At 43.0% G+C, this 24,170-nt stretch overlaps 1 protein-coding gene across 1 annotated transcript; it reads left to right on the plus strand.

Annotated features, from left to right (window-relative positions):
- Nucleotides 1–523: 523 nt before the first annotated feature.
- LOC136572032 (phospholipase A2 inhibitor and Ly6/PLAUR domain-containing protein-like) lies at nt 524–24,170 on the plus strand. Its single transcript, XM_066572651.1, has 5 exons — nt 524–587; nt 1,495–1,605; nt 20,163–20,309; nt 23,266–23,406; nt 23,844–24,170. The coding sequence occupies exons 1-5, from the start codon at nt 536–538 to the stop codon at nt 24,029–24,031; spliced, it is 639 nt and encodes a 212-aa protein (XP_066428748.1). The 5' UTR covers nt 524–535; the 3' UTR covers nt 24,032–24,170.

Raw genomic sequence — 24,170 nt, forward strand, 5'->3', positions numbered from 1 at the left:
ATTCCCACATCCAGTAGAAATTTTAATGATGATCATTCAGTATAAATGCATGCCCTGACTGAATGAAAATTTGTTCGCTTCTTGTTCATCGTTTATGCATGCAGAAAACTGAATGACAGATTGGCCTGTATAAAAAGGCAGTCATTCCTTCTGGCAGGCCAGAGCCACCCCCAGCCAGCTCTGCGTCTATTCACTGGGTGATGATCGTTACTATGTAAATGCCCAGGAACAATTATGGCTGCGACAACCTGTTGGGCATCTACGCCAGACAGGTCGTTCTGTGTAAAGGGGTTTTTAGATGTCTCTTAGTTTTTATTTGTATAATAGAGAACCAGTATAAGATTTACTGGAGATACATTCTTTATTATCAAGATAACGGCATGATGGGAGATAACTTGTAACTTTCCTATACCAGTGAGCAAGTTTTCATTTCTTTGAAACTACTAAGCTCTTCCTGTGTCCCACCCCGAAAAAAACAGATAAATCAGGAGGCTCACCCAAGGTTTTCATTTCTCGAGAAAATCTATGCTGAACGATGATTTCTCTGATTGGATTTCTGAGCCTCTTCTCGGCTCTTACAGCAACAAGTAGGTTGAATTATTTGCCTTTGTATTTGCTCTATTTCTGTGGATTTCTCAATCACACTCCCATTAGTGCTGCGGGTCATAATTCCACCTCTGTTCCTTTTTTGGAGTAATGTAATTAAATTTGAAACAAGCATGTTTGTTTTTCCTCAGTGTTTTCAATGCATTTAAAGAAAAAAAGCAGAAAGAAAACTGAAAGTTTTTAGTCCGCTTCTACTCTATTAGGTTTCCGTGTTTCAATGGAACAAATGGCACAATATGAACTAATAGAAAGGAAGAAAACTGAAAGCCTTACGTATTTTTTGAAAACCCCTTGAAAACAATGGAGAAAAAACAAATGTTTATTTCCATTTTAATTCTGTACCTCTGCTCCAAAAAATCGAACAAAGAGATGGAATTACAACTGATAAATGGAAGTGTAACTACACCCTTAGGGTACACGCACACGGGCATTAAAAAAGTTGTGGCTAAGATTCTCTAGTACAACTCTGATCAGACATCCCGTCCGTGTGCTGTCTGATGTGTGGGACAATGATATTCTCATCTGAAAATCAGACAATATTAGGACATGCTGCATATACACATTCAAATGAATGGACGCTCTTCCTGTCCCATTTTCGGACTGCTTTTTGGATCCGAAAATCTTCCAGAAATATCCGTGTGCACATACCTTTAATAATGATAGAAAATAATAAATAGCAGGAATTGTGGTGGTAATAAGACATATTAATACATCCACTGTAGCAGTATAAGTCTGTGTGACAGATGTTACCTCTCCTCCTTTCATACTGGGAGATGAGCTTTTAGACTTCTGTCTCCGATGCCGCTGATCTCTGTTACTTTGCAGCAGAAAACAAGAGTGTAATAAGTGATAAATGTGCTGACTGTGTGCTGTGTGACATCTCTCTAGGTTCAGCTCTCTTGTGTACAAAGTGCACATCTACATCCACGACATGCTCAGGCAGCAGCATAACTTGTCCGGATGGATTTATGTGTGGGTCTGAATATACAGTCCTTGGCGGTGAGTTATATGACTAACGCTTTCATGACCAGGGCTATTTTGGGTCTGGGTGATGAGAGTAAAATTTCACACACTGGAATGCCGAATTCTATATAGAACTTTTAATAGAGTTTCTTAGTCTACAAATCTCTCACTATATACATATATGGACACTAAGTACTTTCTAGTTTTTCAAAACTGGAGTAGTTATCTTGTTATTCTGTAGGTTATCCGTAATTATAAACAGAAAATACAAAAGTATAGAGAAAATACTTTATTGTGCCAACACATCAATTAAAAGCACTTAACCCCTTAGTGATGAAGCCTGTTTGCACCTTAATGACCAGCTAATTTTTCAATTCTTTTCATCGTTGGATTCCTAGAGCCAGAACTTTTTAAATTCTCCTCTGATATAGCCACAAGTTGTATTTAATGTATTGTATAACATTTATTCATTGTTTAGGGGGAATTGGGGAAAAAAATGAAATTTCATTTTTAAGGCCTTCAGTGTGCAAAATACATAAAGATATAGCATTATTCTCTGGTCGGCACGATTTCGGCAAAAACACGTTTATACAGTTTTTTTTTTATGATTTGCTATTTTTATATAGAAAAAGAAAACATTTTTTGCCTTTCTGTCGCCGCATTCCAAGAGCCATAGCATTTTTATTTTTTCGTTGACAGAACTCTATGAGGGCTTGCCTTTTGCTGGATGAACTCTAGTCTTTATTTATCCGATTTTTGGGAACATATAACATTGTATTTGCTGTTTATTCCATTTTTGCTAGAGAATATGATAACAAAATCTGCAATTTCGACATACTTTTTATTTTTAACAGCATTGATCATGGAGTATAAATAATACTTATGTGGGTCACTACAATTATGCCATTACCAAATTGATATAGCTTTTCTTTCACTTTTTCCCACTTAAAATATATATCTTTTTATCGCTGGAATTAACCCCTTAAGAACTCAGCCTTTTATTTTTTTACCATTTTCGTTTTTTCCTAGCCCCTTCATAACTCTTATTTATTTATCTGAAAGTAGAGGAGAAAACCCCTGCGCCCAGAGTGTCCCAAACTATATTACAGCCCCAAGGCAAGGTAAAGTGTAGACCGGGTTGCTATGAGAGGTACCAGAACTTGAGGACAAAATTGGAAACTTATAGATGAAATAAATAATAGTTTATTAAACGTATACAAGACAGAGTGCAACGCGTTTCGAGCCCGTATGCTCCTTTGTCAAGTACTAAACTACAATCTAGTGAAGCAAGGAATGAAACATAAATAAACAATAAAAGAGAAGACAGCAGAAACATGAAAATAAAAATGAAGTATGCCGTTAGCAATAGATATGACAGGATAGTCACGCTAAAAATACTGAAAAAAAAGAAGAGTTAGAATATATACATCGTAAGGGCAGCTTCAGACAAACGTATATCGGCTGGGTTTTCATGCCCAGCCAATATACATTGTCCCTCTGTGCAGGGGGAGGAGGCTGGAAGAGGCGGGAGCAGTGCTCTGAGCTCCCACCCCCTGCCACTATTTGCAATGGGAGGGGGCGGGACAGGGCGGAGCTAAGTCCCAGACTTTGCTCCTCCCCCCTCCTATTGCAAATAGTGATGAGGGGTGGAAAGGGGACGGGAGCTCAGCGCACCATATAGCCGAAAATGATGTCCATCATTGGCACATAGGCTAAGATACTGATCTGAAGACAAAAACAATTGCAGTGCCTGACAGACTGATTGAAAGTGACATAATTACAAACACGCGGAAGGAAATGATAATGGTTACAATTATATAGTGAACACCCAACAGTGAAAGAGCTTCTTTAGTTGAATCCATCTTCTGGATAGGCCAGACGTTGTCAGTAGCAAATGGGGGGGGGGGGGACGTGGGGGCGCTGGCTTCACTCCCACTGAATTAATGGGAGCACCATGCTTCTATTGCACTTCCTGTTTCTCGTTTTGGACAAGACTGGATATCTGGCTTGATCAGTAACAAGAGCAGGAAGTGTAAATAGTACCACAGCGCTCCCATTGATTTCAATGGGACTGAAGACAATGCTCCCACTTCCTCTACTGTCTAAAGGATAGGTCATCAGTTGGAAAAATGGCAAAAAAAACCCCTAAGGACACTCTTTTGAAGTGTTTTGAAAGGGGTGTAGTTATGTATCAAAGTTTTTAATCTTTGCATAAAGTTTTTTTTATTTATTCTTTGTTTATTGAAAGAAGCCAAATATGAACAACAATTATGAAATTACAGATATTAAGGAGTTGCATACAATCTTAGTTGAACAATATCCAAGAAACAAAATCGGTTTTCCTTTTTTTTTTTGATTTAACAAGAAAAATAAAAATTTTTAGGGGGGGTGGGGTGGGGTGGGGGTGGGGGATTGGGGTGTGACAAAGAGGAAGGGGGGGGGGGAGTAGGGATGAGTACTTCTTGCATCTCCGGCGGAGTTGAACTTATAGGAAGAAGAAGGTATGAAACGTGTCAGTGATTTGCTTACTTCCCAATCGGCTAATTCAACATAATAAATTAGGTGTTTCTAAATGCTTCAGCGGTGTCTAAGAAATTAGTTCTTAATGCATTGTGGTCGCCTGGGTAGGCTCAGAACTATCTCCAGTCCAGGGGCCCCAAGTTTCCTCGAATTGTGTATGTGTTCTATTTGCCCAACTCGACAACTCCTCAAATCTACGGATTTCATTGACCTTTGCCAGCCACTGTGAGAAGGTGGGAGCTTGAGGTTGGAGTCAGTGTAAGGGAATAAGAGTTTTTGCTGCTGCTAGAAGGTGCGTAATCAGGTTGACTTTGGATGGCCTGAAGTTTACTGACGGTTTAGCGAGGAAAATGTGTTCCGGGAGAAGACTGAAGTTGTTATTGGTCATGTCTCGTATCTTAGATTCGACTTGGTCCCAGAAGGGTTTTATTCGTGGGCAGGACCACCAGATGTGCACCAGAGAGCCTATGTGTTCGTTACACCGCCAGCATGAATTAGAGTTCGCGGGTTTGTAGGCAAAAAGCCATTCTGGGGTTTTGTACCAGCGTGTTAATAGCTTGTAATGGTTTTCTTGCAATCTGGTGCACCTGGAGTGTCCGTGAGCGTTTTCTAAGATAGATTTTACCTCCTTGTCTGACAAGTTAATCTTGAGCTCTGCTTCCCAGGATCTAATAAATGTGGGTCTGGTAATGTCCTGCTGGTCAATGAATTTCTTTTTGAGAGTTGAGAGTTTCCTGTTTTGTGTCTGTCTGGCTGTGGCAGCTCTCTCAAAGTCCGTCAACGGGCGAGAAGATGTAAATGTTCTATTGAATTTATCAAGGGTTTTTGATAGATGTAAGGTTTGTAGATGGTCGAGAGGGGGGTGCAAGACCAAAGCTAATAGCTTTTCAGTGAGCTGTGTTTCTTTGGATAGCCGATGAAACCATAGGTCATTTATGGTGAGTTTGTCTAGGAGGGCCCATAGTTGTTCTGTATGCTTATCTAGCCTTATATTTAGTAGCTCCGGAACAAGGGTCAAGGGTGCCATGGGGGAGGGGGAGGGAGCCAATTCTCTTTGCAGGAGGTCCCAGGTCTCACAAGCGCCGCTTATAAGTGGGTCGTTTGAGTCTTTTTTGTAAATTTTGCTCGAGGGGCACCATAGGTCCCTCAAGAAGGTTGTCCCATATGAAGCATGTGCTAGAGAGCTTACGACTGGGTTTTTAGAGGGATTCACTAATTCGAGCCATCTGTTGAGTTGAATAGCTTTATAGTATTGTTCTATATCTGGGAGGTTTATTCCTCCTCTCTCCCTTCTCTGCGTTAGTAATTTGTGTGATAAGCGAGGGCGCTTATTGTTCCAAAGGAATTTGGAGAAATTTGATTTGATGCATTTGAAAAATGAGTTTGGTAAGCGGATTGGGATCATTTGAAGCTTGTACAGAATTTTCGGTACAATATACGTTTGAATCAGGTTTTTCCTACCAAACCAAGTTAAAAATGGCAAGTTGTATGTTTTAAGTAATGTTAACACTTCTTCCAGAAGGGGAGCGAAGTTTTTGTTATACAAATTCTCTAGGTTTTTTGTGATTTGTATCCCTAAATAGTCAATGTGAGTTTTGGCCCAGCTGAAGGGTGAGGATGTCTGAAGAGTTTTTACAGATGTTGCAGGGAGAGTGATATTTAATACGGTGGATTTAGCGGCGTTTATTTTGAAATTTGAGACTGTACCGTACATTTGTAGTATTTCGTTAATTTTGTTTAAGCTCTTTTCAGGGTTAGTTAGTATAAATAGTATGTCGTCTGCAAAAGCTAGGGTTTTTATTTGATGTTGGTTTAGTTTTTGTCCTTGTACTTCATTGTTTTGTCTCACCATCTGCAGCAAGATTTCTATTGAGAGAATGAAAAGAGTAGGGGATAGGGGGCAGCCTTGCCTTGTTCCATTTGAGATTGTAAAAGGTAGGGAGAATGTGTCATTGACTTTTATTTTTGCATGCGGGTTTGAGTATAATGAGAAGATAGCTTGCGTGAGGGCGGGAGGGAAATTAAATTTGTCTAATACAGCTCGCATAAAGGTCCAATTTACTCTATCAAATGCTTTTTCAGCATCAATACCTAGCAGGGCTAGGGGTATTTTTTTGTTCTTAGCATATCTTATTATGTGAAGAAGGCGCGCAGAGTTGTCTTTCCCCTCTCGACCAGCCACAAACCCAGATTGTTCTTCGTTAACTAGTCTCGGTATTAATTTATTAATTCTTCTGGAGATTAATTTGGCCCATATTTTGACGTCTAAGTTTAGGAGCGAGATGGGCCGGTAGCTACTACATAAAAGGGGGTCTTTACCCTCCTTATGTATAAGGGTTACGTAAGCTTCTTGGGCTTGTTTTGGTAGTTGTGCTCCCTCTAGTAGAGCGTTAAATGAAGATACTCATTGGGGTAGTAAAATTCCCTGATATTTTTTATAATAAGCCAGCGGGAGGCCGTCAGGCCCGGGACTTTTATGTTGCGCGAAGCTATTTAGAACAGATGTGAGTTCCTCTGGAGTTACTGGCTTTGTTAAATCAGAGGCCTCTTCCTCTTTCAGGTTGGGAAGAGCTAATGGGGCAAGTAGGTCCTCAATTTTTTTCTTTTTATCCTCTAGTTCCGTGTTGTCTGATTTGTTTAAATTATATAGGTCTGTATAGAACTCCCGAAAAGCCTGAGCTACTTTTATGGAACTGTGATGTAAGTTTCCTGCTCCGTCTGTAATTGCGGAGATATATGTTTTACTCCTGGCTTTCTTTATGAATGAGGTCATGAGTCTACCTCCCTTATTGCCGTGTGCGTACAATTGGTGTTTGAAGTAAAGTAGAGATTTTGCGAATTTATTATTTAAAATGTCCTTGAGTTTTTCTCTGAGTGCTGTTAATTTGAATTGGGCTTCTTGGGCTTTTTTTTGTTTTGCTATCCGTTCTAGTGTAGAAATCTGTAAAAGTATGTCGTCAATCTCCCTCTGATTGCGCTTATTCTGAGTTGCTCCTAGAGCTATGAATACACCTCTGATCACCGCTTTGTGGGTTTCCCAAACCAGCGGTTGTTTATCTTGGGTTTGGGCGTTCTCCTTGAAGAAGAGTTCCAAATTTTTAGCTATTTTTTCCGTTATCTCCTGATTCTCCAATAGAGATTCATTTAGTCTCCATGACCAGTTTTTGCTCACTGAACTCGGTTTGGTAAGGGAAACTGTTACAGGGGCGTGATCAGAGATTGTTATGTTTCCTATATTCAGATTTTTTATTTGGTGTATTGCGGCTGAGGAGATGAAAATATAATCAATTCTTTGATGCGAATTGTGTACTTGGGAATAGAATGAATAGTCTTTGACTGTCGGGTTAAGGGTTCTCCAAACATCTATGACTTGAAGGTTTTGGAATGTGCTAATTAGTTTCTTCCGCGCTTTCTGAGGTATCTGGGATTTTCCTGACGATGAATCTAGGAGAGGATTTATAGTTAGGTTAAGATCGGCTCCTATTATTATCTTGCCCTCTGCAAATAATTTGAGTTTGTTTAAGGCATCCAGCAGCCATGTGATCTGGTTTTGATTGGGGGTATAGAGGTTTACTAAAGTATATGTTTCGGAGTGTATTTTGCCCTTTAGGAAGAGCATTCTCCCTTCTGTATCCGTTAATTTTTTCTCTAGAACGAACGGAACCGAGGAGTGAAGAGCTATAGCAACTCCTTTGGACGCACTTGAGGGGTGGTTGTTAAAGTGCCATTTATCGAATTGTTTTTTGGGAAGTTTTGGGGTGTTCTCACCTCTGATGTGAGTCTCCTGTAAGAAGACTATTGATGATTTTAGTTTTTTAAGAAGCCACGTTATTCTACTTCTCTTTTGAGGTGTGTTCATACCCTTTACGTTTAGGGTAGTGATTGTAAATTCTTCCGCCATTGGGGGTTGAGGTGCAGGTATGTACGCTGACGTTAAAATCACCAGAGGTAATTAAAAGTATTATTTTGGTGGGGTTAGGTATGGGTTTCGGGTTTGGCAATAGAAGGGGGGGGGGGGGAGGAAAGGGTAAGCAAACAAAAAGAAGTTCTATGAGAGTGTTCCCGGTGGAGTCCGGGGGTAGGTAACAATCCTTCTCAAAGTGGCGAAAAGGATCGTAAATCTAAGTGTATAAAGTGTTGTAGGTGTAATGTGCCCTACTTAACGCATAGAGGTGTTAATTAACAACTTGTAATTTTCCTTAGCATACTGAATTCTTGTGTAACTATATCTGAGCATAAGAAAAAAAAAAAGCATCGTGTCCAGTTTTGATAAATAACCAACCAACATTATAGGCGCGCGTGTGACCACCTCCCGGCCCCCCCAGCCGAACAAGGCGGGAAGGGGGCGGGGGGGAAGCCAGACGCACCCCACCAACGTGTACAAGACATCAACAAGACATCGACAAGCCAACCTCCCCAAGAGGTCGCCGGGGGGGGGCCTCGGCGGGTCGGCACCGCTGCGGAGGCAGAAAGCCCCAACGCAGGCCCAAGCCGCGGCCCGCCCCGACAGACCAAACAGAAAGTGTCGCATTTCAGAGACCCGACAATAACCGCCGCCAACATATTACAGTATAGCCCTGCATTGTTTAGTCTCTGAATAGGTGTTACAATAAGTGGAATTGTTAAACAGGTGATAGTGCATGGCGGTACTTATCGGCAGTAGATCGAGTCTCTTATTCTATCTGTGTCTTCACTCCAAGGCGAACCTGGGCTCGTTGAAGGCATAGTTCAGGCGGGTCCTCTGCTGAGTGTGGAAGAGTTGGGAGCAACAAAAAGGTAGAAGAGAAAAAAAAAAGAGAACCGGAGAAGTGAAAATAAATCTAAGTTAGTTTGAGCCGTTCATTCTTTACAGATGGTAATTCCGGTGGTCGACAGGATGAAACCAGTTAGGGAAGGTCTCATCTTTAACTTCCGCTCTGTCCCTACGGAGTCTCCTACCCATCTTGCGGTGTGGGGGTCTCAGAGAGTCGTGCCTGCTGGAAGTCAAGTCTGGCTCTGGATCTTCTGTTTCTAGGGGATTTGGAGCGTGAGGCATTTTTCCAAGGGGTCTGTTTCTCTGGTTTCTTGGCTCCCTCCCTCTCCCTCAGAGGCATCCACGAAGTGATCTGTATTGGCGAGATTTCCAATATGCTCCATGCTTTCTCTAGGTCAGCTGGGGTGTGTATGGTAATCCGTTTACCATCTTTTTGAATCGCCAGTCCGAAAGGGAAAAGCCATGAAGCCATGAATACTGCAAGTTCTTGGCTCTAAGTGCCTCAAGGAGGGGTTTTAATTGCCTTCTCTTTGCGAGGGTGGAGGGCGCCAGGTCCTGGTAAAGTTGGATGCCGGCGTCCTGATATTTTATTTGGTTTCTGTCTCTAGAGGCTGTTAATATTGCATGTGTGTCATTGAAGGAGAGTAGACCGCAAATTATGTCTCTCGGTGGGTCTCCGGTTCTTGGTTTGGGTCTGAGGGCTCTGTGAATTCTTTCGATGATAATTTGACTGGCTCGCTCTTCACCTACAAGATCGGTAAATATAGTTGCGGCCATACTTCTCAGGGATTCAGGTGGGATAGACTCTGGGAGACCTTTAAGTCTGATGTTTCGTCTGCGGCTTCTATTTTCTTGGTCCTCAATTAGGACTAGGGCTCTGTCGATCTGATCTCTTTGTGTATCTACATGGTCGGTCAGGTCGTTTGTTTTTGCAATGAGATCGGTGTACGTATTCTCCAGATCTTCAACTCTGTTACCTATTTGGTGAATTTCTGTTTTTATTTCTGTCAGTTCTTTCAGTATAGGGTGTAGCGCCTGCGCTAGCGCTTTTTTAAGAAAGTTCTTGGTTATACTCGATCTATGTGCACTGCTAACTTCTGCATCATTATCGCTGTCTATATCAGATGCCGATATGTTTTCGTCTTCTGCTACTGGCGGTGGATTTTTCTTGGAGGGACCAGCAGGGGAGTGGGCGCTACGTTTTTTTAAGTAACGCTGTAGATCGGGTTGGTTTTTGGAATTCATCTGCTGTCCGGGCGTAGAGACTGCTTTATCTTTTGCTGTCTTTACCATTTTGAAGATAGCCAAGGGCTAGGGCTCTTGCGTAGGGCACTATATAGTGTGAGTTTTAGAACATGGTCGTTCTGCGGGTTTCCCCTTATTTCCCCTTTTCCTCTCTTCCTCCCTCCTTTTTTTTTTTTTTTTTGAAAGGGAGGGAAGGGCTTGAGTCACACTGTTGTTCTTTTAATAGAAGTAGGGGCACAGAGGGGGTAGGTGGGTTTCTTTTTTTTTTCTTTTTGTTTTTTTAAAGAGTAGGGGATGTGGGCCACCTCTTCAGGTTGGGAGAGTCCGTGCAGGTCAGTACTGCCTCTGAGAAGCACTGCGAGTGCTGTGCAATGTGCTCACTAGATGTAGTTGTCAGCTGGATGTCTGTTTCTGATCTGGTCTGAAAACCTGCTGTGCTTAAAGGTGAGCACTTTCTCCTCCTGTAGAAGGCACCGGCCTCCTTTGCTGGGAGCGGAGAGGTGAGCGGGGGCCTCTGTCTCTTTGGGAGCTCGTGAGGGTCAGCTTTGTATATTCAATAGGTGCCAGCTTACCGTTTCAAGTCCCGCTCCCGCCGCCGTTCCGGAGCTCCTCGGTTCTTTTATTTATCAGCTCCGGCTCCCCGGGTGTATGTGGCAGAGCACGGAGGCTTCCCTTATCTTGTGGTGTGCCCCGGTAACCTCCGCTCGGTAGCGCGTAAGCCGCGGCCTCTTGCGGCCGGAAATCTAGTCCCCGGCTTCTGCCTGTCAGCTAGGCCTCAGCTGCTGCAGCTTTATTCAGCTTCTGAGGGGCCTCCGCTCCGGTCTCGTCGCTCCCGACGTCTCCTGGAGGTCTTCTTATAGCTTGAGGAGCTTTGGATGAGTGGAGAGGGTGTCAGAAAAGCCCTGTATTTTAGGGATTCTCCACGAGCTCTCTCTCGGTGCGACTTCTCAGTCTGGTGGTTAGGCCACGCCCCCCCATCTTTGCATAAAGTTTAACAACTTTCTAATAGACTTTGGAACAGAAATATTAAGACCGGAGCTCCATGTTGCCTGTCTTAATTGGCAGATCAGTGCAGGAAGATGCACCAAATGTATTAAGAGGCACAAGCAGTCTTGAACACAGAGGATCCTGGGCCATCCATGAGTCCCAAATTGACATCTATGCTAGGTCATAGGTGGAGCACATTTCTGCTATAATTTACACCATTTTTAATTATTATAAAAATAAAAAATATGAAGTTAGAAAATCCTTCTTCCAGTAAGTAATTAAAATATCATATACTACATGGTTAACGCCATCAAAAATTGTGCCTTTTTTGTCACTTTGTCTCCAAGAAAAAAATATAATTAAAAGTTATTAAAAAATCCTATGTACTCTAAATTGATACCAATGCAAACTACAGATCACGCTGATGTTAGTCACAGTGGCATGGCTGCTCCTCTCCTATGGAAGAATGTTGCCTGGCTCGTGCGTTGCACAATGGTAAATTTAGCAGCTCTTATTTGGTGCTACCTGCGGAGTCAGACAGGGTACAGTGGTGAAAAATAAGTTACAAAAAGTGGACAACTGAACAAAAATAAGGGTAGAAACTCTTTACCATGGGAGCATGTGGTGTGCTACTTCAGTGCAGATCTTATGTTGGTGGGAAGGGACTCCAGTATTCAGGTTGTAACATAAACCATAACCAAATTTATTTTCAGTGAGAAGAGATTGGATTGCAGATTAACGTGCTTCAAACACTTTGCATAATATGATTTTAGAATCAACAGTTACAGTTGCAGACATTGATTAATTATGAATGTTTTTCAGGAGATTGGTACAAATAAACATCATCTATAGACTTTGTTTTTTCTTTCACCTTTTCTCCCTGGCTGTGCCTATGACTGGCTGACTCCTCCTTCCTTGGCTTGGAATTCCTTTTTCTCTCCTCTCTCACTCCTCTTCTGACTTTACTAACAATTCTTGTTAATGAGTACTCACACTTTAGCTATTTTCTCCTTCCCTCCACACTGGCTGATCCTAGATGTTGTCTCTTGACTCTTCTCGACTCTGCCATAGACCAGAATCAGCCCTAGACTGACTGTCGCTCAGCGCACTCCTCCTATTTATACTGTCACTCTAACTCAACTTGTATAAGGGCCTATTCTACCAATTCCAGGCTATCTTCTCTTGCTAAACCTGGCTAACCACTCCCTAGACTGTTCCTAAGTGACCTAAACTCACTAAAGGCTGGAGAACCTTGTCAATATGCAATGTGCGACAAGAAGGAGGAAGTCTGCAATCTCTGAGTGTTTCTAAGGGGTGGCTTAGGAGTCGAGTCATGGTGATGATGAGTGCAGCGCGCTCTATGTAATTTTGAAGGTAGACCACAGGATAAAGACAACCAATAGAATTAGGCGCAATTGCCTGAATTAAAAGATCTTGGTAGAGAGTAAGACTAACATAAACATGTGAGTAAACTGAAGGCACACCAGTTAATGTTAAACATGGCAGTCTGCAAGAATAATAAACAGTAGAACTTGCATGTACACAGTTTAAACCTTCATACAATGATAAACAAGCCCAAAGGGAGGCAGCACCCGAAGTAAGGGAAAGCTATAGAGAAACTTACTAGGACGGAAAGCAAAACCCCTATCAACCCGACTACCAGCAGTTGCCATCCTGAAACACGAGCTATAATTTTCCAGTACTAACTCAGTAGGACTGTCTGGAGGATGTCTGATCTCTGCAGCTTGCAATTTTGTGTCTGTATTGACTGTTTGGTGGAAGCAGGGATGGAAGCCACAGCTTGGAAGGATTTCAGGTATTGAAGACAAGCGGAGCTTCTCTCAGCAGAGTGGGTGATTAGCTGTGCAAGTGGTTTCTTAAAGTTGTAAGTAAGCTTTTCTAGTTACAGGACAGGGGAAAAGCCAATGAGACGGCTTCACCTGGCTGCTGACATTCTCCTCACCCCTCCTTCTGCCTCTCTGTTTCACTCTCTCTCCACATTGACCCTCTTGTTTCCCCCTCTCAACACTTTTATTATTATCTACTGTGCCACAGATCAGGGAACAGGAAATTTCCAGCCAACTCCACTCAGTTAACTTGTTTGAGCGTCGCTGCGATTAGCTCTTCCACCCAATCAGGGAGCTTCTTTCTTCTGCTGGGTCAGGTCATCTGACAGTCCTGTCTGCTACATACAGAGTGTTTTCCCCAGGTCCTTCAGCCATTGTTTTACAGTGAAATGATCAAGTTAAATTAACTATTTGGTTCCCAAATCTGACCTCATCTTCTTATTAAACAAAATCCAACATCACTACCCTTTACTAAATGGGCTGTAGTTAGAACAGTTGCTCTTGAGTTGCAATTATGTATTTTTACTGTTGTGTCACACTGCAGTTTACTACAGATTCTCCCTTACTAAAATAGTAGCTGTCCTTGATGTTTCCTCTACGAGTCTGACGGTCGGTTCAGGTTGACAGTTTAATCTGGCAGCTTGATATTAAAGAATGAATTAATTCATTTTTCCCAAGACAATAGATTACCCTTTCCAATCCAATTTCTATCCTGGTTTTCCAAGGGGCCTTACTCTTTTTCTGTCATTATACAACAACGCTATATGCTGGCTAAAGCCAGTACTGCATGAGGTGACACATTGGATAGGCTCCGACAGCAGAGCAGCTGGCAAAATACAGTAAGAGAGCCCTGATGAACGTCTTCCAACATCAGAGCTGTACAACCTTAATTCATAATGTCTTCAGAGGTCAGACAGTGGATTGGAAAGGGTTAAGCTAAGGTGGAACCTTAGACCTCAAATTGATATGGGGTCTATACATGTTACTTCTCCCCAAAAGCTAAGTTACACAATTACATTTTCCGGATAAAAAACAATAAACATAATAAACAAACTGTCTGCTGTACAAACTGGAAAGGAGTGAAAATGAGTCAAGTTATGAATCACAACTGAAATTACTGTGTCCATGAATGCTGCTGATGAAGCATCCAGAAAGAGATAATTAGTTAAGACAACGAGCAAGCAAAAAGGATAATCAACAATTAAACTGAAAAACTTCTCCACGCAGTCTCTTGTGGTACAAATTTTAGAAATGTTATCGTCAAGTAGTCTCTTGGGGTGTAAAGCTTAGGAACGTTACCTAAACTGGAATGGGTATTCACAATAATTTAAACATGGTAGTGTGACCTTTAGTCTCTGTAGCGGACAGGTATTTGTCTGAGGCTGAATTTTTCTTCGGAATTGCTGAAGTTTGGACGATTTTCTGGAACTCTGTGGATGGGCTATGGCATGCTTGAAGCAAATGGGACAGACTGGTGAAGTGGTACAATAAAGCTGGGTATCAGATACCAGGTCATTGGATCATCAGAGTCAAAGACTGAATAATAACAATAAAAATCATCTTTATTTGTAGAGCGCCAACTTATTCCGCAGTGCTTTTGAGGCAGAGTGGAGCACAGACAATACAACTACATGTAGGAATTAATAGTAGTTAGTGAGGTTGATGATTTGTTCAGGAGATTTAATATGCTTCTTTAAAGAGTTGCGTTTTTAAGACACGTCACTGAAGGGACTGGATTGTCTGTATCCAAAGTAAGGTCAAGTTGTGGATTGGCCACATCGGGTTCACTGTCAAAGTCTTTTGGAGGTGGGGGTTGCAAAGAACAAAGTTTAAGTGTATCCCGATTGATGAGATTCGGCTGCCGATTCTTATGCCCAATATAATATACTTCTTTATCAGCAGAGGGTTTGGACAAAATGGTGTAATGCAGTAGCTCCCCTATAGAGTCTAATTTTCCAGTCGGTGGATGTTTCTTTAGCCAGACTTGATCATTAACGTTTAACGAGATAGCTTTAGCATTTTTTGTCAAAGTCACTTTGCTGCTTCAGAGGAACTTTCTTCATGCAGGTATTAACAATTTTCTGGGATTCTTAAAGTTTCAGTTGATACTCTTGTACCCAATCAGTGGTTGGCAAAGAGTTAACTTCATCTGTGAGTTGTATTCCCAGGGCTAGATCTGCAGGTAACTTGCCTGTCTTTCAACCTGTGCTTGAACAGGATCTTGAACACCTCCTCCAAATATTTCAGATGTTCATTGTAAGTTTTGGAGAAGATGGTGACATCATCTAAGTACAGTAGAGAGGTTTCAAAATTCTTATGGTCCAAACATCATTCTATAAGTCTCATTTTTCTTAAATAACACTAAGGAAGCAACCCATGGACTTTAGTTATCCCTGATCACATTAGTATCTTTCATGTCTTGAATCATCCATTTCACTGTGTGGTACGAAGAAGGGGTCAGGGGTTGATATATGTCTTTGATGGGAGGATGGCAATTCGTGGAGATAATATGAGAGATGGGCTTCACTTGACTGAAGTCAGTGACATGCTTGCTGAAGGCTGTGTGGTTTTAGCAAGCTACATCCTGTACTCCTTGTTGTTTCTTGGGGGGTTTAGGAGTGCCCACATGAAGGTTAGACCACCAGGGTGCTTCAGTGGAAGAAGATGCCTTTTTCACCTACTGGGATGATTGTAGAAGTGTCAAAGTCTAGGACATAATCTGGCTGGAGCAAGGACACTTGAGCTACACTGCAATATTTCTTTAGAGTGATGGCAGTGTCACCTGTATTGAGGACTCTAAACAGGCACTTGACCCACGGAGACAGTTGCCAAACTTGTGGTCGCTCTAAAAAATGGGTACTCTTCAGTTTATATGAATTCAATAAGAGCCTGGTAGTCTTCCCCTTGCAGACTGGGTCTGGTCTGGGACTACAAAATCATCTCTGTGCCAGGAGGTATGATGAAGGGTCTAACATCTTTGATCCTTGCTCTTCCAACTCTTTCCCTGGAGTTTGCGAATTTCTGTTGGGCGGGAAGAATCTTAATGGTCTTCCTCAGCACTTTCTGTTGGGCTTTTGAAGCAGAGGAGGCTTGACTCTGGAGAGCTTCCAGCATTTTTCCAAAACAATTTCTGAGCATGTACATCCTCAGGATCATGGATGGGGTATTTCTCTCTGCCACATCAATCACCAGTACACCTTGTGTCAGGACAGGGTCCAGGATACTGGGAGTCCTTGAGAAATCCACAACCCCTGTCCCTGCCTACCTGCCCCCCTGGGCTAAACCCCAGGGCAACAACTGGGCGACAGTCCCTATACTTAACTAGGGAAGTGGGACATGGGAATGACAAACAGTCACTGGAGACAAACAAACAGTAGAATGGTCAGACTATCTGGGTCAGCAATAGGAGGGTATGCGGTACAAAGGGGTCAGGCAAAACAAAGTCAAGTCCAGAAAGCAGAAAATCAGAAAGCTGTGGTCGCAACAGGGAGTCAAACAATACACGAGTGCAGCTGGAAGATCAAACTAACACTGGCAACCATTTGCACACACAGACAGGTTTAAATCCTGTCAGAGCTCCCGCCCCAGCAGCTGATTGGGGCGGGGAGTCTGACAGCCACCGGGCACACCTAGCCCTGCTGGGGACCCCAGCCCCGCTGGAGGTGGAGAAGAAACTGAGTGTCGAGTTGCCATGGAGCTGAGGACGCGACGCAGGGCGCCCCCCGATGCATCCCTAGCAACCCCGGTGGCCAGGGGAGATGACAAGGACTGGGGGTCCCCTGCACCGCACGGCAGCTGCCTGTGTGACAGGACCGGCGGCGGTGGAATGGACCCACGAGCCGCCAGTCCTGACAGTACCTGTCTTTTACGGGGGGACACCAGACCCCCACAGCCCGGAGCGGGCTTAAGGGGAAAAGCTCTGTGGAAACGTGGTGCATGAACATCCCTATCGGAAATCCACGTTCGGTCCTCTGGGCCAAAACCCCTCCAATGCACCAAATATTGCAAAGCACCCCTCACTCGCCGGGAATCCACCAATCTCTCTAACTCGTATTCCAGTTCCCCCTGTACTAGTGTAGGAGAGGGTGGGTTCCGGGCAGGCAGAACTGGGGTCACGTATCTCTTTAACAAACTCTTATGAAAAACATCATGAATTTTCCAAGATTCGGGTTGTTACAATGTGTACGCCACAGGTTAACGACCTGAGCAGGGTAAATAGCCCAATAAATCAGGGAGCCAGCTTCAGGGACGGGAACTTCAATTTCAAATGTCCAAGTCCATGGACAGATGTGACCAAGGGCTGGATGGGATGGGCAAGGATAAACAGTTTGCCTTCCGGAAGGTTTTCAGGGGCAGACTGCTGAGCAGCGGGAATCTGAGGTGAGAGGTCAGAGGAGATGGCAGCGAGAACCACCCCAGGGGGAAGGATGGTTTCAGGCTCCGACTCAGTAAATTCTGGGATACCAAAACACCTAGATAAAGCGTCAGCTTAGTGTTTTTTGAGCCGGGTCGGTAAGTAACTAGGAAATTAAGACGGGAAATGAACAAGCGGGCCTGCCGGGAATTCAACCTCTTTGCAGAGTCTAAGTAAATGAGATTCTTATGGTCAGTAAGCACCGTGATGTGATGGTGAACTTCTTCCAAAAAATGCCTCCACTCCTCAAAAGCCCACTTAATAGCCAATAATTCCTGGTTGCCTATATCGTAGTTCTGTTCAGTAGACGAGAACTTTCTAGAAAAATAGGCACATGGTCTAAGGTTCGCGAGTGTGGAGGGACCTTGAGACAGTACCGCTCCCACACCAAACTCCGAGGCATCTACCTCCAGCACAAATGAGCAGGAAAGGTCCGGTTGCACAAGGACAGGCGCTGAAGAGAAAGCCACCTTTAGGGTATCAAAGGCAGTAAGGGCGTCAGAAGACCAGGTACTCACATCTGCTCCCTTTCTGGTGAGATCCGTTAAAGGTTTAGCAACCACGGAGAAGTTTTTAATGAAATTATGATAATAATTAGCAAAGCCGAGGAAGCGTTGAAGAGCTTTCAAGGTACCTGGCCGGGTCCACGCCGTGATGGCTTTCACCTTCCCAGGATTTATCTGGATATCACTCGGGGTGATGATATAGAATGTCATCTAGATATACAACGACAAACATCCCTAAGATATCCTGAAACACGGAATTCATGTACCCCTGAAAAATGGCTGGGGCGTTACATAACCCAAAGGGAGGCATATTAAAAGCTGTCTTCCACTCATCCCCTTCCCGAATGCAAATGAGATTGTAAGCATCCCTGAGGTCAAGCTTAGAAAACCACTGGGCACCGGCAACCTGGTTGAAAAGGTCGGGTATGAGTGGAAGAGCGTACTGGTTTCTGACCGTGATCTTATTTAGATCTCTATAGACAATACAGGGCCGGAGACCCCCAACCTTTTTCTCGACAAAGGACAACCCGGCACCCACTGGGGATTCTGAGGGACAGATGTGCCTCTTGGCCAAGCTTTCCTGGATATAGTTTTTCATGGACTCTCTGTCTCGAATGGTAACATTATAGATGCGGCCTTTAGGGAGTTTGGCCCCAAGAACCAAATCAATTTTATAATCCCATTCCGTATAAGGGGCAAGGCTTCAGACAAGTGCTTAGAGAAGACGTCCAAAAGCTCGGAGAGGTAATCTGGTAGGGCAATCGCCTCGCAGGTGGAGATATTCACCTCCACCGGACACAAGTGATTGTCACAGCGGGACCCCCACTCTACCAGTTCCAATGTGTCCCAATTAACTACAGAATTGTGCTCCTGTAGCCAGGGTAGACCTAAGATGACGTCCACAGACCAGTCTCTCATCACAAGAAATGTGCAGGACTCAATATGTAGGGCTCCCAGCATAAATCTTACCTCCGGGGTAACCAGATTAACAAGACAACCTGGAGGAGCCAGGCGGCCAGGGGAGATGACAAGGACTAAGGCTCCCCTGCCCGCATGGCAGCAGCCTGTGTGACAGGACCGGTGGCGAGAGAACGGACAAGGTCACAGAAGTATCGAACTCTGCAACATACGACAAATGGGAAGAAGCCTGCACTCTCTGAATGGTTTCTATGGGATGGCTGAGGAGCCGTGTCACAGTTGCGATGAGTGCAGTGCATTCTATGTAATTTTGCACAGTAACAAAGTGCATTTATTTTCAGTATTCTTTGCTTGGTTCTAGTGCCTTGTTTTAGTCTGGTTTGTTCTAGTCAGTTGATTTGTTCCTATGGTTGTCTAGACCCATCTTGTTCCTAGTTTTTTGGCCTTTTGTCTGTTCATTCCCTGTTTGATTCTGTCTCCCCTTGGTTTAATATTTTTCTTGCTTGTTTGGTTTCTTACCTGGTTCCTAGTGCCCTCTTGCTTTCATGAACAGCATTTCAGATAGGGATAGCTGAGGGCTACCTAGGGACAGGGGTGTCTGGTCTTAGGGACAGTATCAGGAAAAGATTAGGGAAGATATGAGGAGAGATACCATTAGGAAACAAACTTCTCTGTTTTTTTCTATTCAATACTATCTGTCTCAGTCTCCTTTGTCAGTTTCAATTTAATCATAATAATAATAATCTTTATTCATATAGCGCCAACATATTCCACAGTGCTTACAAGACAGGGGGAACAGAAACAAAACCACGGTTGGTTTAGGAGATATGTTATGCCTTCCTGAATAGGTGTGTTTTTAGAGCATGCCTGAAGATTTTGTGCGGGGAATTGCCCGGATAGTTTGAGGTAGTGCATTCTAGAGGACTGGCGCTGCACTGCAGAAGTCTTGAATCTTCATATTTATCCTCCTCATCTGGTTACTTACATCTTATGTCCTGTAATCTAACAGGGAATTAGATCTCGCGCTATCCCCAGGACGTAAGTTTATGCCCTGTTGCGGGAAGTACCCGGCAGTCAGGACGTAAGCTTACGCCCTGGAGCTGGAAGGGGTTAATGCATCTTTTATGACAAATTACACTTTGACACAAAATTGCATGAAGGCACCTGTGTACTATATACAAGAGTGGCATTTTGATAATGCACCAGGTGTTTACTCTCAGAATATATATAGGTACAGGGGGTCGGTATGATTTTTTTATTTAAAAATCTAGGTTTTAGCTGTACATGTCAAAAATCTGAAAGTTGTCCTGAATACTGGAGGTGCAAAATGCACAGATGCCTCCGGCAAAAGAAGGGTGATATTTTAAAAATAAAAAAAACATGTTTGATCTTTCTATTTGTAGAGGGAGAGAGGACTGAACATCTGATCAGGAAATGCACACCTTCATCTGAATGCAACTTCAGTGGCTCCATGACCATGACAGAAGAACGATTTGCGCTTGGCATTTCATGCTGCAGCACTGACAACTGTACTCCTACTCTTCCAACTGGTAAGTCATCCATTTCTGCTTGTTCTACATACAAATGAGATTTGGTTGATTCTTCATAGACTTTACTGCTCCTAGTTTAATAACAGAGCTTAATTTCCATTCTGTATAATTACGGATGCCATCGGTAATGTGGCACACTTTCTCTCAGGTCTGCACAGTATTCGGTTAGTTACAATAGACCAAAATTTTGTACTCTTCTTTCAGTATCCCTCACGGCTCCCATGCCAATGGTTTGTTCATTCCCCACCCATCTGTTTACTCCACTCCAGAAGTCATGCTTCATTTTGACATGTCACCACCGCAGCCAATCACTGGCCACAATGGTGACATGTCAATCTGTTATTAGCATAATCTGGTTATTAGCTAAAGAAAAATGTACAAGCAGGCACAATTAAACTATATGAAAGAAAAATACCAAAATTAGTACCAAATTTTATTATCAGCACATATAAACAATGACAGACTAATTAAAAATATGTGAAAATCATAAGATCATAAGTAAAATTACTCTCCTGTAATAAACAGTGACCCCATAAACTTTATCCCTTTACTTGGGATCACCTGTGGTTTGGGATCACATTTAATGCACACAGAATGGCTCCTTTATTAGAGTCCTCAGTCCTCTCACGATTGGAGCGTCCTTGTACGGATATTAGACATGGGACCCCAGAGTGCAGCATAAAATCAAGTAACAAATTATCTGAATATCAGAATCCTCTGTTTGTTTTTAGTTGTTGTCACTCAGTTTCCGCCTGCATAAAAATCACTGCATGGAATATGAAGCACTTAACGAAACGTGCGCACGAAGGTAGCAATTTTCAGCCATGATCTACCTATCTAAACATTCTGCATGAGCGCAAACAACTAGCGGTGATGTCAATTGTGCGCTCATTTAAACAAGCGTCGTCCCGTGCAAATGGGACATAAGCGACTTCTAAAAAGGCCTGGTCATTGGTGCTAGACTACTCGAGGGTCACATCTCCTTCATACGTGAACTAGTGAACTACAAACTGGACTCGCTAGCAGACATGGCACAATGACTGACAAACACCCCAAACACTTACCAGACATACCTGCACGCATAAGCACATGGAAATACTATGGTATGAGGTATTCATATTTTGGCCAATATACTTAAGTCCACTAGCCCATGACAAGGGTCCTCATTGTCTAGCGGGTCCCTACTCTCACTAGACAACTTACCCTATGAGTCTTGCATGCAAGCGGGGTGATTGTCCTAATAGGGATGGCCCTATGCTGGAACCTAAGGACCTGGCTCGCATTAGATGGTAAACGATCCAAGCAGCACAGGACACGATTCACACCAACATGCAAATGAATACACACCACACAGAACAGGACTGTTTAGACCACATTTTGTTCACACCAATTCACACTGAACAGGACTGTTCACTTCAAGTCTGGCTACCTGCTCAGACACACAGAACATGCCACTATTCACACCTACAGACAAACATGCATAAATACAAGCACAAGGGTACTGGGAGGAAAATGAGGAAACCAGCAACCTCTACCCGTGTGGCAGGTATTTATGTGCGGTGGTGATTGGCTTGCTGGAGAAATCTATACCCAGCCAACACAATTATCCCACACCTGTGGCAGTGTATTCCTGGAAAGCCACAAAACTACGGGTCCTAGGAGCACACGATGACAGTATTTCACTGCCAACCTTGTGGGTTTTTTTGTATAACACAGTTGCTGAGTATACCGAGAATGAAGAGATTGGGTAAATACTTCCTGTTAACAAAAACAACTCATTGCTAAAAGGGGTCAGAAGAGGATGGCATGAATCATCCTAATGAACAGGTGCAGCACTGACAAGGGCAGCCCAAAACAATACTGGTGCTCCAACGAACTTGTACAAATGTGCAACTCACTGTTCCTTAGCATAAATATATTATGACAGCAGATGAGCAGTTCCAGTACCATTCCGTCTAAGAGAAACAGAAAAGTGAGTCTCCAGGGCATATATGAGTAGAAAATTGTATCACCGAGCAGTGGAAAAACATCATTTGGTCAAATGAATCCAGATTTCTGTTGCACCATGCTGAGAGGTCAGAATTTTCTGCAAACAGCATGAATCAATGAACCTTTCCTGTCAGCTATTCAGAGCCCATCAGTACCTCTATCTAATTTGTGGCAGCTCCAAGAAGCTTTCTGTCTGCATTGGCCAATATTCCTGTAGAATGATTTAGGTGCCATGTGGAATCTACATCGTAAGAAATTTCTGTGGTTTAGAAGGTCAAAGAAGGTCCAAAGCATTACTAGATGGGTCTCTAAGAGAGATGAGCGAGCATACTCGATAAGGCAAACTACTCAAGCGAGTAGTGCCTTATTCGAGTACCTGCCTGATCCAGGGGGCGGGGAGCGGTGGGGAGGAACGGAGGGGAGATCTCTCTCTCCCCCCCCCCCCCCCCCCCGCCGCAACTCACCTCTCACCGGCGCCGGCAGCCGAATCTTTAGAGACGAGCGGGCAGGTACTTGAATAAGGCACTACTCGCTCAAGTAGTTTGCCCTATCGAGTATGCTGGCTCATCCCTAGTCTCTAATAAAGGGGACATTCAGTGTATATTATTGATGTGAATGATTTAAATGGGACTTCTACCCTGGAGAACATCTTTCCATAATTGCCCAGTGGGAATGTATAGGTAACACTGGTGGTTCATCTAGTAAAACATCTCTCTGTTGGTAGGTCAGAGACCGCTTGTATTGAGTTGATCTCGCTATGAAGAACCACTGGTGTCTGTGTATTGCATGGTAGATCACTGTCTTCTTTCTACTGTATAGAGAATAATATGTTAGAGGCTCTAACAGAGGGACAACCGCTTCACCACTTAGAAGGGTGGATGATGAAGGTTCTTCATAGGTTCATACATTATGGTTTTTGTGCTATGAATACAAGTCATCTTTTTATTTCTTTCTCCTGTTCTTCTAGTTCCAACAAAAGGCCATAACCCCAATGGAGTAATCTGCCGATCTTGCGTTTCTGCCCAATCTACCTCGTGTTACACCTCAGATACTATCCAATGTACAGCGGATGAGAATATGTGTCTTCTCCAGACAATAGAAATAACAGGTTTCAATAACTAATTTTTGTACTTCACTTTATTGAGAACCTTGGACTATGATTGATCTCTACATAAGATTTCATACCAACACTAAACTAGTGAACTAAATAGTCCTCGACTGCCCATTTAGGGGCCAGTAAAAGCATTTGCTGTTCCTAGTATGGCCAACTGAAGAAAAAAGTTTTCCATTTTCACATGCAAACATCCTAAAGCTTATTGGGTTTTTTAAGTGGAGTAGAAAACATACTAAATAAACCTCATTTTTGGAAGACATCAATCAGAAAAAAATCTGTTCAATTGCAGCAAAGCTTTTATTTCCAGGATAATTTATGAAAAAGTTGTATTTTGCTTGGTTGTTATGGTCTTTAAGGACAGTGTTTGTTTGACCATCTTCCTTTATGAGGCCTTATATTGTGGTATATGAAATCTTTGTGTATCTTTGCAGGATCAGCCTCATCAGCCATGCGAGGATGCGCAACAAAGTCCTACTGTGATCTTGGTAGCCAGTCTTATACTGCTGGAGGATCAACAATCAAAGCTACATTTATCTGCACTAGTGGTGCAATAAGTGCCCATAAAGTCATCCTGACTCCAGCCATTGTGTGTCTTCTAGTGCTGAAATTGTTTCTCTAACAGTTGTAAAGGATCCTGAAAGAAGAGAAGTTTACAGGATGGAATATTTTATAGGGTTCCTTTACGTTGTCAGGTTTTTGTTTCTAATAACCCTTGGCTGACAAATATCTTTAATACATAAATAAACTCTTTTGCTGTA

Source organism: Eleutherodactylus coqui, chromosome 6 (assembly GCF_035609145.1).
Source record: "Eleutherodactylus coqui strain aEleCoq1 chromosome 6, aEleCoq1.hap1, whole genome shotgun sequence".
NCBI classification, from domain to species: domain Eukaryota; kingdom Metazoa; phylum Chordata; class Amphibia; order Anura; family Eleutherodactylidae; genus Eleutherodactylus; species Eleutherodactylus coqui.

Excerpts from the sequence above, each read along its gene's own strand:
- LOC136572032 (XM_066572651.1), top strand. The coding sequence starts at position 536 with ATGATTTCTCTGATTGGATTTCTGAGCCTCTTCTCGGCTCTTACAGCA. Across the intron at positions 588-1,494 it reads CTCGGCTCTTACAGCAACAA|GTTCAGCTCTCTTGTGTACA; the intron begins GTAGGTTGAATT and ends ACATCTCTCTAG. Across the intron at positions 20,310-23,265 it reads TACTCCTACTCTTCCAACTG|TTCCAACAAAAGGCCATAAC; the intron begins GTAAGTCATCCA and ends CTGTTCTTCTAG.